Source organism: Procambarus clarkii, chromosome 3, assembly GCF_040958095.1.
Source record: "Procambarus clarkii isolate CNS0578487 chromosome 3, FALCON_Pclarkii_2.0, whole genome shotgun sequence".
In the NCBI taxonomy this organism is placed as follows: domain Eukaryota; kingdom Metazoa; phylum Arthropoda; class Malacostraca; order Decapoda; family Cambaridae; genus Procambarus; species Procambarus clarkii.
The window spans coordinates 29,886,535-29,903,937 of record NC_091152.1 but is presented as its reverse complement, the minus strand read 5'-3'; the positions used below and the strand labels follow the sequence as shown (position 1 = coordinate 29,903,937).

At 43.4% G+C, this 17,403-nt stretch overlaps 1 protein-coding gene across 1 annotated transcript; it reads right to left on the bottom strand.

The window, feature by feature from the left end:
- Positions 1-882: 882 nt before the first annotated feature.
- Positions 883-14,961, bottom strand: LOC138368655 (uncharacterized). The gene is made up of 2 exons (XM_069331377.1): positions 14,953-14,961; positions 883-2,703 (listed from the first exon to the last, which is right to left on the bottom strand). Exons 1-2 carry the CDS (start codon positions 14,959-14,961, stop codon positions 883-885), a joined length of 1,830 nt encoding a protein of 609 aa, XP_069187478.1.
- Positions 14,962-17,403: the final 2,442 nt, after the last annotated feature.

The window sequence follows — 17,403 nt, the reverse complement described above, 5'->3', positions numbered from 1 at the left end:
ACTCGGCTCCATTCCAACGCAATGTCAGAAAATAATTAAATCAAATAAAAATAAATCGAAATCTAATAATTGATTAGAATATAGTTTGTGCATTATTAATGCACAACTATATTCTACCCACTTCAAGGCACCGTATGAGCCATAGGCCCTCTGCAGTTACTTCCATTCTCATGTACCCACCTCACCCAATACCCACCTCACCCAAAACCAATAGAAAGCAAGAGTTATGTCAAATGTTTCATACTCAGTGTATCAAGTGTATCGTAAGTGTGGTGTTAAGTGCAGGCGAGGAGTCACAATAACGTGGCTGAAGTATGTTGACCAGACCACACACTAGAAGGTGAAGGGACGACGACGTTTAGGTCCATCCTGGACCATTCTCAAGTCGATTGTGTAGTGTTAAGTGTAAAGAAATCTTTGAGAATGTAAGAAGACCTTACGAAACGCTTCTTGGCGTCAGACTATTAATAAATATGAATTTAGGAGAATTGATATTTCAATTACCACCGACAGTGAAGAAAAACGTAAGAAATATTGGGAAAATTCGTGTTAGTTATTAATCTTACCTTTTCAGTCATTTTCAACAACATATGTTTACAAGAAAGACTGCTACCAATATTATATATATATATATATAGCACATGCTAATCTACATGGGTTATGGGTTTTTCCTATATGTGTTCCTCCTCCGAGATGTGTTTCAACGGAAGAGTCACACTCACTTGAGCGCGGGGTTCTATTCGAATTAATTAAAGGGAATTCTAGCAAGTAATCCCTTGAGTGCCTGTCAAGGGACGGTACTAACTACCACAGCACGAGAAGCGTTGCCTGTCTGACAATGTTGGGACCAGAAGTAATTTCGAACGAGAAATATTTAAACCTTTAAGAAGGCTTATCACTTGTTGAGAATGTTCTCCGAGCTCTGCTGAATATGCTGGTAATATTCTTGGTGCTCTGCTGAATATGCTGAGAATATTCTTGGAGCTCTGCTGAATATGCTGGTAATATTCTTGGTGCTCTGCTGAATATGCTGAGAATATTCTTGGAGCTCTGCTGAATATGCTGATAATATTCTTGGAGCTCTGCTGAATATGCTGGTAATATTCTTGGTGCTCTGCTGAATATGCTGAGAATATTCTTGGAGCTCTGCTGAATATGCTGATAATATTCTTGGAGCTCTGCTGAATATGCTGGTAATATTCTTGGTGCTCTGCTGAATATGCTGAGAATATTCTTGGAGCTCTGCTGAATATGCTGATAATATTCTTGGAGCTCTGCTGAATATGCTGATAATATTCTTGGTGCTCTGCTGAATATGCTGAGAATATTCTTGGAGCTCTGCTGAATATGCTGATAATATTCTTGGAGCTCTGCTGAATATGCTGATAATATTCTTGGAGCTCTGCTGAATATGCTGAGAATATTCTTGGAGCTCTGCTGAATATGCTGAGAATATTCTTGGAGCTCTGCTGAATATGCTGAGAATATTCTTGGAGCTCTGCTGAATATGCTGAGAATATTCTTGGAGCTCTGCTGAATATGCTGAGAATATTCTTGGTGCTCTGCTGAATATGCTGAGAATATTCTTGGTGCTCTGCTGAATATGCTGAGAATATTCTTGGAGCTCTGCTGAATATGCTGATAATATTCTTGGAGCTCTGCTGAATATGCTGAGAATATTCTTGGAGCTCTGCTGAATATGCTGAGAATATTCTTGGAGCTCTGCTGAATATGCTGAGAATATTCTTGGAGCTCTGCTGAATATGGTGAGAATATTCTTGGAGCTCTGCTGAATATGCTGAGAATATTCTTGGTGCTCTGCTGAATATGCTGAGAATATTCTTGGTGCTCTGCTGAATATGCTGAGAATATTCTTGGTGCTCTGCTGAATATGCTGAGAATATTCTTGGTGCTCTGCTGAATATGCTGAGAATATTCTTGGTGCTCTGCTGAATATGCTGAGAATATTCTTGGAGCTCTGCTGAATATGCTGAGAATATTCTTGGAGCTCTGCTGAATATGCTGAGAATATTCTTGGAGCTCTGCTGAATATGCTGAGAATATTCTTGGAGCTCTGCTGAATATGCTGAGAATATTCTTGGAGCTCTGCTGAATATGCTGAGAATATTCTTGGAGCTCTGCTGAATATGCTGAGAATATTCTTGGAGCTCTGCTGAATATGCTGATAATATTCTTGGAGCTCTGCTGAATATGCTGATAATATTCTTGGAGCTCTGCTGAATATGCTGATAATATTCTTGGAGCTCTGCTGAATATGCTGAGAATATTCTTGGAGCTCTGCTGAATATGCTGAGAATATTCTTGGAGCTCTGCTGAATATGCTGATAATATTCTTGGAGCTCTGCTGAATATGCTGATAATATTCTTGGAGCTCTGCTGAATATGCTGAGAATATTCTTGGAGCTCTGCTGAATATGCTGATAATATTCTTGGAGCTCTGCTGAATATGCTGAGAATATTCTTGGAGCTCTGCTGAATATGCTGATAATATTCTTGGAGCTCTGCTGAATATGCTGAGAATATTCTTGGAGCTCTGCTGAATATGCTGAGAATATTCTTGGAGCTCTGCTGAATATGCTGAGAATGTTCTCGGAGCTCTGCTGAATATGCTGAGAATATTCTTGGAGCTCTGCTGAGAATGTTTAGATCTCTGCTGAACGAGCTGAGGATGTTCTCAGATCTCTACTTAAAACAAGATGATATATAATATAATCGTCAAACACATTTACATTTAAACCAGCAGGAATTCCAACATAATACTCATAAATATTTATGTATACCCCATGTATACTTATGTATACTCCAGTAATACATGAGTATTCCCTCAGGGGCCATGAAGCTCAGGAGCCCTTGGACCATCTGTTCTGTGTCAAGAGTCAAGAGATCTATTGCACTATTGAAGGATTCCTTCCCTCTTGTCAGTATGGTCGAGGACATTCTCTTTCCTCAGTGGAAATATATTGGCATGTGACGTAGTTAAAAATATAATCTATATTATGATTAATTTATCTTATTACTCCTAAATACAATCTTTGTGAAAGAAACATATGAAATTTATGTGCCTAGTGTCATAATATAGTTATACAATTAAGCGTACTTATTTTTTTTAATAATTTAAAATTTTGAAAGAAATTACAAAAAAATATATTTATATTTGTATCCTTCAACGCCTCTAGCATAACCAGGATCTCTAGTACTATATTCAGATATTCGTGTCAAGAAATTATATATTTGAACTCGTAGAATAAATATTGGGTTGTAGGATTTGCTGGATGAGGAGGAAACAGAAATAGAGTCAATCCATTACAACTCACAATAGTATTTGTATAATAGGTCAAACGACACGAGAAATCAATCATCAGATATGATGGTATTTTGATCATCAATGGTACTCCAATCTTCCATCGTCTGTACCTCCTGCTGGTTCACTCATTTCACTGATGTCACAATCAGGACCACCAACATCTCCCACAACCAGTACCGCTACCATCTCCCACAACCAGTACCACCATCATCTCCCACAACCAGTACCACCACCATCTCCCACAACCAGTACCACCACCATCTCCCACAACCAGTACCACCACCATCTCCAACAACCAGTACCACCACCATCTCCAACAACCAGTACCACCACCATCTCCCACAACCAGTACCGCCACCATCTCCCACAACCAGTACCACCATCATCTCCCACAACCAGTACCACCATCATCTCCCACAACCAGTACCACCACCATCTCCCACAACCAGTACCACCACCATCTCCAACAACCAGTACCACCACCATCTCCCACAACCAGTACCGCTCCCATCTCCCACAACCAGTACCACCATCATCTCCCACAACCAGTACCACCACCATCTTCAACAACCAGTACCACCACCATCTCCAACAACCAGTACCACCACCATCTCCCACAACCAGTACCACCACCATCTCCAACAACCAGTACCACCACCATCTCCCACAACCAGTACCACCACCATCTCCCACAACCAGTACCACCACCATCTCCCACAACCAGTACCACCACCATCTCCCACAACCAGTACCACCACCATCTCCCACAACCAGTACCACCACCATCTCCCACAACCAGTACCACCACCATCTCCCACAACCAGCACCACCACCATCTCCCACAACCAGCACCATCACCATCTCCCACAACCAGTACCACCACCATCTCCCACAACCAGTACCAACACCATCTCCCACAACCAGTACCACCACCATCTCCCACAATCAGGACCACCACCATCTCCAACAACCAGTACCAACACCATCTCCCACAACCAGTACCACCACCATCTCCCACAACCAGTACCACCACCATCTCCCACAACCAGTACCAACACCATCTCCCACAACCAGTACCACCACCATCTCCCACAACCAGTACCACCACCATCTCCCACAACCAGTACCACCACCACCATCTCCCACAACTGGTTGCTGTCAACAAAATACTCACCACCACCAACCTCTATCATCAACCCAGCCATCAATCATGCCCGCCTCTCATCATGCATAGTTGCATGACCTTAATGACTGATCATGCCAGCTCATGACACCAGCCGTGACACCTACAACCTTGCCGTAGCAGAGTCCACATGACACGCTGCTTCCCTCCTCGCCTCACACCTATATATTTAGTCATGACCCCAAATGGCATCGTAAACACCTCAGATATTATGTCCTACAGCCGTAAAATATTCCGCTCCGGGAGACCAACTCGGGGAGCCGTGACATGAACAACGCGACTCACGCCTCTGGCACGCAGTAATATTGTTGTGACGTCACTCATCACGTGGCAACGTCATGAGTGATGTGTTTACTCACGAAGGTCGCCGTGAGTAAACATTCCTCTATACAGGACTAGAAGGTCTAAGGTGCGTTTAATCCCATTCACAAAGTCCAGATAATTACTCCCAAGGTCAAACAGGCTACGAACCTCATATCAAGTTATTAAAAGGACTCATTCAGACCAGAAAAATGTTATTGAGGAATGTCCCATTAATGGCTGCAAGATTCCTTCAAATGAAAGACCCCCCTACATGCCTGGAAGACCCTATACATGCCTGGAAGACCCCCTACATGCCTGGAAGCCCCCAAATATGCGTGAAAGACCCCAAACATGCTAGGAAGACCCCATACAGATTTGGAAGACCCCATACAGGTCTGAAAGACCCTACAAAAGGTGTGTAAGACCCCCCATACAGGTCAGGAAGACCCCATGCATGCGTAGAAGGTCCCCATCGAGGTGTACCGGACAGGACCGGAGCTAACTGTTTCTGTGATATAAGCCCAAACAGCCAAATGGGTCCCACCATATAGTCAGTGTGACTATTCAAAAGCTAAACATACATGTAAACTACTATCATAAATATAAATGATTAATTTATGAAAGATATATCATGCATAGTTTCGCAGAATACATTAAAGCCATATATTCCAATACTCATATATGATATAATTGCCTTTCCCAGAAAATAACAGCGTATATAAAAACAGGCAGAAGCTTGTGATAGCTTTTAGTAAAATATTACTTCGTACAGGAATAAATTGGCACAATATTTATCATAGTTATAATGGGCTTAATGTAGACTTTTCCTGAGCAATACCTGGAGGCCAGTGGTCATGGAAGTTGTTATTCCCTTAAACTTCTCTCCCTCCCGTAAGGCACGGCCAGAGTTGATTACGCAAGAGTGCGTGCTGGCTTAGCATTGATTACGCAAGAGTGCGTGCTGGCTTAGCATTGATTACGCAAGAGTGCGTGCTGGCTTAGCAGTGATTACGCAAGAGTGCGTGCTGGCTTAGCAGTGATTACGCAAGAGTGCGTGCTGGCTTAGCATTGATTACGCAAGAGTGCGTGCTGGCTTAGCAGTGATTACGCAAGAGTGCGTGCTGGCTTAGCATTGATTACGCAAGAGTGCGTGCTGGCTTAGCAGTGATTACGCAAGAGTACGTGCTGGCTTAGCATTGATTACGCAAGAGTGCGTGCTGGCTTAGCAGTGATTACGCAAGAGTGCGTGCTGGCTTAGCATTGATTACGCAAGAGTGCGTGCTGGCTTAGCATTGATTACGCAAGAGTGCGTGCTGGCTTAGCATTGATTACGCAAGAGTGCGTGCTGGCTTAGCATTGATTACGCAAGAGTGCGTGCTGGCTTAGCATTGATTACGCAAGAGTGCGTGCTGACTTAGCATTGATTACGCAAGAGTGCGTGCTGGCTTAGCATTGATTACGCAAGAGTGCGTGCTGACTTAGCATTGATTACACAAGAGTGCGTGCTCGCTGAGTAATGATTACCTAGTGTTCGTTAGGATGAATGTAACTCCTGGGCCTCGGGTGTTATAACAGTCTATCGCAAGAGATGTCTATTATATATCCCTTTCATTGTATTCATCAAATTGTGTAATAACCAGATTTTAGTTCAAGGGTCGAGCGCCAGCTCCCAAGACCTGCCTTAAAATTCGGTTTAGTTTTTTTTCCTTTTCAGCTAGTGGATGTTTTTATCATCGGCACATTTTTGTCTATTACGATTCACCAGCGATGAGAGCAAAGTTTCTCTTATTCGTCAAGTAGCAAAGTTCTCCTTCTTGTCAATCCCCGACCGTCCACAAAAGGTTGGGCACCATTCCATCCCTCTCCCGTCCCATCCCAAATCCTTATCCTGACCCCTTCCCAGTCCTATATATTCGTAATGAAATGCCGTTTTCTCCTGATAATTCCCCTTCCTCTTTCTTGTCTCTTATTAATCTGCTAGACGACGTCTCGAGTAATATTTTGTCATTTGAAATTCTCTTGATCGAACCTGAAGAGAAATAAGCTAGAGAGAACTGAGGCTGCAATATACCCATCGTATCACGATCCAAATCCTGATGTCTCTTGATTATCGCCTTAAACAAGGTCTCGCTAACCCCATTCCCGCAGGGTATTGGGTGTCCTTCACAGCTGTGATACGACTCGTGGTGGCGGCGGCTCCCAATACTCCTTTCTCCTCCCCCCCACACAACACCCGCCTGATCGACTCCATCACAACACAACGGAATCGCGTGCCAGGAAATTTCACGCGAAATGGAAAGCTTTTCTGCCGGCGAAATTGATTAGATTACTAATCTCATTTTTATGTTTTTATTTAGAATGAATATTTGGAAATCATATAGAGGGAACGAAAGGTATTTTGTGGTGTTGTGAAGGGCAAGAGAGATTTCAGGGAGGAAATAATAGACAAGTTAATAAACAGTTTATAAGCAAAACACACACAGAAGATTATGTGTGATTTGCCTTGAAGATTTGGAGACGGCTAATGTAGTCCCGATATACAATAAGAGTGACAGACAGTTGGTACTGAACTACAGGCCAGTGTCCCTAACCTGCATCAACCCGTTCTCGCACTTTCATACAGTCAATATTGACTTATTAAATAAGTGCATATGTGACATACTAATTTATTGTGAATATTTTAGTTTATCTTGAAAAACTTCATAGAAAACACCGACCTTACCTAACCTTCTTAGTATGTTAAGATAAGCATCTTATTGCTTCTTAATTACAATTATTACTTAACCTATTATAGGTATAGGTTAATTAATAATTAACCTATTATAGGTATAGGCTAAGTAATAATTGTAATTACGAAGCAATTATAATTATTACTTAACCTATTATAGGTATAGGTTAAGTAATAATTAACCTATTATAGGTATAGGTTAAGTAATAATTGTAATTACGAAGCAATAAGATGCTTATCTTATTGCTTCGGGGTACTAATGAAAGCACAAGCTCCATACATAGAACTCTGACAGCAGATGGGAGGATGATTGTGATCTTGGTAATCTACAGTCTGCAACCAAACAGTAGATGACCCAGGCAGGAGTATGATGACAAGAACAGGGCATGCATAGATGAACTGCAGAAGGCATCAACATTAGCTCACAGAATGAGCGCGAAACTGCTGGTCATGGGGGACCTAAATCATGGAGAGATAAATTGGGACTCAAGGTATCCCCATGGAGGGGACAAAACATGGGGAGCAAAGTTAGCATATGTTATAGACAGGAATTTCCTAACACAACATGTATTGGAAGATACAAGGGAAGGAGGAGATGCACCGAGCCAAATAGACCTGATTTTCACCCAGAACGTAGAAGACATCGAGAATTTGGAGCATGAAATACCTCTAGGGGCCAGTGACCATTGTGTCCTAGTCTTTGACTACATGATGGAATTCTAACATGTGAACAAGGGACAAGAGGTCTGGGAAAGGAGACTCGACTACAGGAAAGGGGACTACAGCAGGATAAGGGACTATCTGGGAGAAGTGCAGTGGGAGGAAGAAATTAGAGGAAAAACAGTCCAAGATATGATGGACCTAGTCATACGGAAATGCCAGGAGGCCGAAGAGAGATTTATACCAACAGTAAAGGAAGAAAGTAAGAAGGAATATAATAACCCATGGTTTAATAGACAGTGTCAGGAAGCAAAAATGAGCAGCAGGCGGGAGTGGAGGAAGTACAGAAGACAAAGGACAGAGGACAACAGGATCAGATGCAACAGAGGTAGGAACGATTACATTAACATCAGAAGAAAGAAATTATGAGAACGATATTGCGATCAAAGCGAAAAAGCAACCTAAATTACTACACAGCCATATAAGAAGAAAAATGCCGGTGAACGACCAAGTGACAAGACTAAGGAAGACAGAGGGGGCATATACTGAAAGTGACAAGGAAATCTGCGAGGTACTGAATGCAACCCGTCCTCTTAAAAAGAACCTGAATGCCAGTTTCCATGGAGTGTTCACAATTGAGCCTGAGCAGCTCCCATTGTTAGAAGAGATTACCCCTAGACGAAAGACTATCAGAGATAGAGGTGACAGCAGAGGAGGTAATGAAACAGTTGACAACACTGGATGCAAGTAAGGCGGTTGGACCAGACAAAGTATCACCGTGGATACTAAAAAAGGCAGCTCAGGCCCTCAGCGTGCCTCTGGGAAGGCTCTATAATAAATCACTTATGTCAGGAGAATTGCCATATTGCTGGAAGAGGGCAAATATTGTACCGATTTTCAAGAAAGGTGATAGGGAGGAGGCACTTAGGTATATTGACAAGCATCCCCTGTAAAATACTTGAAAGAATAATTAGGCTACGACTGGTTGCACACCTGGAGAACATTAGGTTTGTAAACAAACATCAACATGGGTTCTGGAAAGGGAAACCTTGCCTAACAAACCTTTTGGAATTCTATGATAAAATAACGAGGATAAGACAGGACAGAGATGGTTGGGCAGACTGCATATTTCTGGACTGCCAGATAGCCTTTGATACAGTACCGCACATGAGGCTGCTATTCAAGCTCGAGAGGCAGGCGGGGGTTGGGGGAAAGGTCCTAGCATGGATAAGGAACTACCTAACAGGAAGGAGCCAAAGAGTTACGGTAAGGGGCGAGAAGTCAGACTGGCGAACAATAACAATTGGAGTACCTCAAGGATCGGTACTGGGACGAATTTTATTTCGAATATATATATGTTAAAGACATGTTTATAGGATTAGAGTCCTACATGTTGATGTTCGCGGATGATGCAAAGTTGATGAGAAGAGTTGAGACAGATGAGGATTTTAGGATCCTCCAAGAGGAATTGAACAGGTTGCAGAGATGGTCATAGAAATGGCTACTGGAGTTCAACACGAGCAAATGTAAAGTTATGGAAATGGGACTAGGTGATAGGAGACCAAAGGGACAGTACACAATGAAGGGGAACAGTCTACCTGTGACGACGCGTGAAAGAGACCTGGGGGTGGACGTAACACCTAATCTATCTCCTGAGGCATATATAAATATTATAATGACAGCAGCGTACTCAACACTGGCAAAAGTGAGAATATCATTCAGAAACCTAAGTAAGGAGGCATTTAGGGCGCTTTACACTGCCTACGTGAGGCCAGTCTTAGAGTATGCCGCCTCATCATGGAGTCCCCATCTGAAGAAACACATAAAGAAACTGGAAAATGTTCAGACGTTTGCAACGAGACTTGTCCCAGCATTATGAGGGATGGGGTATGAAGAGCGCCTGAAGGAACAGAGCCTAACGACACTAGAAAAGAGAAAGGAGAGTGGGGATATGATAGGAACGTATGAAATACTCAGGGGAATTGACAGAGTGAACATAGACGAAATTTTCACACGGAATAGTAACAGAACGAAGGAACATGGGTGGAAGTTGGGAACTCAGATGAGTTACAGAGACGTTAGGAAGTTTTCTTTTAGCGTGAGAGTAGTGGGAAAATGGAATGCAGTGAAGGAGCAGGTTGTGGAAGCAAATTCTGTTTTTATTTTAAAACTAGATATGATAAGGAAATTGGACCGGAGTCATTGTTGTAAACAAGCGATGGCTCAAAATGTTGAATCCAAGAATCAATGCTCGATCCTAAAGACACAAATAGGTGAGTACAAATAGGTGAGTTGATTACACACACACACACACACCTGAGGGGGAAGTGGGGAACTCCCAACCAACACCCCACCAACCCCAGAGGAGAGGACAACACCCCCATCTTCCTCCCAATAGAATCCCCCCCCCCCTTACCCTAAACTCTCCCTGTCCTCATTAAAATGTTCATTCAACCCTCCCTCTCCTCTCACCCCATACCCTCCCTGTCTTCCCCCTCCCTCACCCCATACCCTCCCTGTCCCCACTTCCCTTGACCCTCCACCCCTCGCCCCAGAATCTGCTGAGACCCCGTTAACCAACTCACAAATTCCTTCCCCAACCACTGATCTCCCTGACACCCCCCCCCCACCCTTAGACTCCCCTGCATTCCCCAACCCATGACCGCCCTCCCCTCCACCACGTGCCCCCCTACTCCCCATCCCATGCCCTAATTGACCCCCAACATCAGACCCTGTCAGCCACACACCCCAGACCATCCCAGCCCCCCTGTACCAGCTCCTCCCATCCCCCCCTCACACCCCAGGTCCCCCAGGACCTCCCCCAGACACCCCTTGTCCCCCAACTCCAGTGGGATCAACAGAAACTGAGGGTGGACAGAAAAGAATCAGCTTCATGGTATTGTACTCGAACATAGTTATGATCACAAGCAAGGCAAGTGAACTTAGGGAAAGAGCTCAAGAAATTGCTGCACAGCCACGTCAGGAGAAAAAGCAATAGTGAACGAACAGGTAATGAAACTCCGGATTGCAGCAGACATTCAGATTTAACGACAAGGAAGTGTGCGAAGAACTCAATTAGAAATTCCAGGCGGTCTTCACAGTAGAGCAAGGAGAAGTCCCAGAGATAAGAGAGGGAATATCTAACTAGACATCACTAGAGCAGTTTGTGATTACCAGAGGGGAGGTGAGGAATCATCTGTTAGATTTGGATGTAACAAAGGCTCTAGGCCCGGATGGAATCTCACCATGGATACTAAAGGAAAGAGCAGAAGCTCTGTGCCTGCCACTCTCCATGGTGTACAACAAGTCACTGGTAACAGGTGAACTGCCAAGAATTAGGAAGACGGCCAATGTAGTCCCAATTTACAAGAAGGGTGATAGGCAGGAGACACTGAACTACAGGCCAGTGTCCCTAACTTGCATACAATGAAAGGTGATGGAGAAGATTGTGCGGAAAAAACTAGTATTCACACATTTGTATTCTCCTAGTTGTGCTTGCGGTGGTTTAGCTCTGGCTCTTTCGGTACGCCACTCAACTGTCAATCAATCAACTGGGATTTTTTTCACACACACACACACACACACACACACACACACACACACACACACACACACACACACACACACACACACACACACACACACGCGCGCGCGCGCGCGCGCGTCCCCAGGAAGCAGCCCGTAACAGCTGTCTAACTCCCAGGCACTGTTTAATGTTTGGTGAACAAACGCATCAGGGTGGAAGAAACTCTGCCCATTTTGTTACCGCCATCGCCGGGGATTTATCCGCGGTCCCTAGGATTAAGATTCCCGGGTGCTGTCCACACAGCTACCAGACCCCTATCTGGAGCGAAAGAACTTTGTACACAAGAGCAGCATGGGTTCAGGGATGTCAAGTCATGACTCACAGGATAAATTGAATTCTATGAGCAGGCAACACAAATCAGGCAAGACAGAGAGGGCTGGGCAGACTGCATTTCTGGATTGCCAGAAAGCCTTTGAGACAGTACCACGTAAATGACTAGTGCACAAGCTGGAGATGCAGGCAGGAGTGAAAGGGCAGGTACTCCACTGGATAAAGGAGTACCTAAGCAACAGAAGACAGCGAGTCACTGTGAGAGGTGAGATCTCGGAGTGGCGAGACGTCACCAGTGGAGTCCCTTAGGGATCAGTCATTGGACCTATACTGTTTCTGATATATATAAATGATCTCCCATAGGGAATAGACTCGTTCCTCTCTATGCTGATGGTGCAAAAATTATGAGGAGGATTAGGATATAGGAAGATAGCATAAGGCTACAAGATGACCTAGACAAACTGAAGGAAAGGTCCAACAAATGGCTACTAAAATTCAACCCAAGTAAGTGTAAGGTGATGAAACTAGGCGGAGGATACAGGAGGCCAGACACCGGATACCAAATGGGAGATGAAGTCCTTCATGAAACGGACAGAGATAAAGATCTAGGAGTTGATATCACACCAAACCTGTCTCCTGAAGCCCTCCTCAAAAAAATAGCATCAGTGGAGTATGCGAGGCTGGCTAACATCAGAACATCCTTCAGGAACCTGTGTAAGGAATCCTTCAGAACCTTGTATACCATATTTGTAAGACCAATCCTGGAGTATGCGGCCCCAGCATGGAGGCCGTACCTTGTCAAGCACAAGACGAAGCTGGAAATATGCTACTTTATTAGATGTAGGCCACTAGGCTAGTCCCAGAACTAAGAGGCATGAGTTACGAGGAAAGGCTGCGTGAACTGCACCTCACGTCCCTGGAAGACAGGAGAGCTCGGGGAAACATGATCACCACATACAAAATTTTCAGGGGAATTGACAGGGTGGACAAGGATGGATTATTTAAAGCGGGTGGTGCACGCACAAGGGGACACAGGTGGAAGGCGAGTACCCAAATGAGCCACAGGGACATTAGAAAAAACCTTTTCAGTGTCAGAGTGGTTAGTAAATGGAATATACTAGGAAGTGATGTGGTGGAGGCTGACTCCATACACAGTTGCAAATGTAGTTATGACAGAGCCCAGTAGGCTCAGGAATCTGTACACCAGTTGATTGACGGTTGAGAGGCGGGACCAAAGAGCTGAAGCTAAACCCCGGCAAGCACAACTAGGTGAGTGCACACACACACACACACACACACACACACACACACACACACACACACACAACACACACACACACCAAGGAGCCTAGTGGCAGAGTGAACAGCGCTCGGGACTTGTAATCTTAGGGTCCGGGGATCGATCCTCGGCGATGGTGGAAACAATAGGCAGCTATTCTATCAGATTTTTAGATTTTCAAAAAAAAAAGTGAAGCGATTGACAGTAGAGAGGAGGCCCCTAAAGATCCAGAGGTCAATCCCCGCAAGTAGAACTAGGTAAATAGAGCTAGGTGAATACACACACACGTGTGAGTGTGTGTGTGTATGTGCGCACATTTAACCTTGCTACAGAGCTCATCAATCTGGGTAATGGGTCTCCCATATATTTTTATCAGCTGCAATAATTGGTCAGTATGAAAATGAACTAATAATGTATTTTGTTATGACCTGCTTTAACTTTGAGTTTGCCAACAATTGTTATGTGATTGTTGTTATGTATTAAACAATGACCACTTTTATCAGCAGAGTTGACACAAAGTTGTATAATCCTGCCAGCAATGTTGTCCTGCAACAGTTGGCCAGGATATTATTGTCCCATTGTCCCAGACACCAAACCTCTTAGGCTTATCCAGGTCTCTCTAGGCCTACGACTGACCATCCTCAAGATGTAGACCACAACAGTCTCCTGACTCCCTGGCATCCATTTACCGCAAAGTGAACAGTCGCAGCAGATGAAAGAAAACGCTCTCAAACGTCTCCGTTCGGCCAAGGAAATCGAGATAAGAACCAAGATTCACTAAGTGTTATCAATTCCTTAAGCAGCAGTATTACGAAGACCCGTATGCAAGATGCAACAAGGAGTTGATTCATAGTTATTAGCAATATTGATCTAGTTCACCTTCGTCTCGCTTGATATTACTAGTGTTCTTGCCTTGACCAATCAGAGAGAAGGTAATATTGTTCATCATAATATTTAGCCAATGATATTGACGGCTCAGCCGGGGAACTGACCCAATCGCGTCCGTTCGTCCAGAGAGTGACGATGTTATGGTGGCCCCAGAGTGTCTGAACACAGGCGATACATAACTGTATCATTGTTGACACATTACTGTATCATTGTTGACACATAACTGTATCATTGTTGACACATAACTGTACCATTATTGACACACAACTATACCATTATTGACACACAACTATACCATTATTGACACATAACTATACCATTGTTGACACACAACTATACCATTATTGACACATAACTATACCATTATTGACACATAACTATACTATTGTTGACACACAACTATACCATTGTTGACACATAACTGTACCATTATTGACACATAACTATACCATTATTGACACATAACTATACTATTGTTGACACACAACTATACCATTGTTGACACATAACTATACCATTATTGACATGCAACTATACCATTATTGACACACAACTATACCATTGTTGACACATAACTATACCATTATTGACACATAACTATACCATTATTGACACATAACTATACTATTGTTGACACACAACTATACCATTGTTGACACACAACTATACCATTATTGACACATTAACTATACCATTGTTGACACATAACTATACCATTGTTGACACATACCTGTACCATTGGTGACACATAACTGTACCATTGTTGACACATAACTGTACCATTGTTGACACACAACTATACCATTATTGACACATAACTATACCATTGTTGACACATAACTGTACCATTGTTGACACATAACTGTACCATTGTTGACACATAACTGTACCATTGTTGACACATAACTGTACCATTGTTGACACATAACTGTACCATTGTTGACACATAACTGTACCATTGTTGACACATAACTATACCATTGTTGACACATAACTGTACCACTGTTGACACATAACTGTACCACTGTTGACACATAACTGTACCATTGTTGACACATAACTGTACCACTGTTGACACATAACTATATCACTGTTGACACATATGTTATCTTCTTTGCAATATGGTCACAATAACGTGTATATATCTGCACTTCAGATGCCATATATGACGTTCAGTGTTATATATGAATTTATATGTAATCACCGATGATCCTTACAAGGCTGCTTGATTTGATTGGTCCTCTCCTCACACCTAATTTGGTATTATTTTCTTATAAGCTTCTTTATTCTTCAAGCTTCCTGCACCACTCTACATAACGTGAAGCTTCCTGCACCACTCTACATAACGTGAAGCTTCCTACACCACTCTACATAACGTGAAGCTTCCTGCACCACTCTACATAACATGAAGCTTCCTGCACCACTCTACATAACGTGAAGCTTCCTGCACCACTCTACATAACATGAAGCTTCCTGCACCACTCTACATAACGTGAAGCTTCCTGCACCACTCTACATAACATGAAGCTTCCTGCACCACTCTACATAACATGAAGCTTCCTGCACCACTCTACATAACATGAAGCTTCCTGCACCACTCTACATAACATGAAGGGTTGAGAACATTGTGGGGATCTCTGATAAGGGACGTAGACCACTAGTATACATCTACAGTTAGTTAACAGTCTCGTTAAAAAATTGGTTTAAATAAATTGTTGCAAAAGACATTCATTTACATTTTAAAACCCCTGAAGTAATGAAGGACTCGCGACACGGAGTTACAAAGACAAGGTGGAGTGTCTCAATTAACTCTCATTCTTATCCTTCTCCGAAGATTTCCCTGTGTCTTAATGTATTCTCCCCGAGAGAAGTGTCATAACTAGTGACTGCTATCATGTGATGACCTCTTCCTGCACCATCCTGGGGGACTCGTCGTCTGATTATGGGTTTTTTCTTCATATTTGTGTATGGGTCCGTGTGTGGGGGTTGTGGATCACTGCCACTGTGCCGCCCTCTCTCTGCCCTTATATATCAATGTTGTTATGATATCCGTGTGCTCCATGTTATTACCTAACCCTTCACATGTCTTTTCCTTTATCAGTACCATTCTCCTGACTATTTTTGTCATTTTCTTCTTGTAAGAAATCCCCCCATGGTGGGGGAAGAAACGTGGGGAACAAAATTAGTGGACGTTATAGACAGGAATTTCCTAACACAACATGTGAAGGAAGACAAGGGAAAGAGAAGGATTACACCAAGTCAATTAAACCTTATTTTCGCCCAGAACAATGAACACATTACGAACATGGAACATGAAATACCACTAGGAGCCAGTGATCATTGTGTCCTGGTGCTTGACCACATGATCAAGTTTAAAAATGTGACCACGGGGCAAGAGGTCTGGGAAAGGAGAGTAGACTATAAGGAAAGGGATTACAGGAGGATAAGAGAATATCCCGGATAAGTGCAGTGGGAGGAAGAACTAAGAAGAAAAACAGTGCAAGATATGATGGACTTAGTCAAGTGGAAATACAAGGAGGCCGAAGAGAGTTTTATAGCAACAGTAAAAGAAAAAAGTAGGAGGGAATATAAAAAACCCTGGTTTATTAAACAGTGCCAGGAAGCAGAGATGAGAAGCAGGAGGGAGTGGAGAATGTACAGAGACAAAGTGACAGAGGACAAAGGACAGGGGACAAATGACAGGCGACAAATGACAGGCGACAAATGACAGGCGACAAATGACAGGCGACAAATGACAGGCGACAAATGACAGGCGACAAATGACAGGCGACAAATGACAGGCGACAAATGACAGGCGACAAATGACAGGCGACAAATGACAGGCGACAAATGACAGGCGACAAATGACAGGCGACAAATGACAGGCGACAAATGACAGGCGACAAATGACAGGCGACAAATGACAGGCGACAAATGACAGGCGACAAATGACAGGCGACAAATGACAGGCGACAAATGACAGGGGACAAATGACAGGGGACAAATGACAGGCGACAAATGACAGGCGACAAATGACAGGCGACAAATGACAGGCGACAAATGACAGGCGACAAATGACAGGCGACAAAGGACAGGGGACAAAGGACAGGGGACAAATGACAGGGGACAAATGACAGGGGACAAATGACAGGCGACAAATGACAGGGGACAAATGACAGGG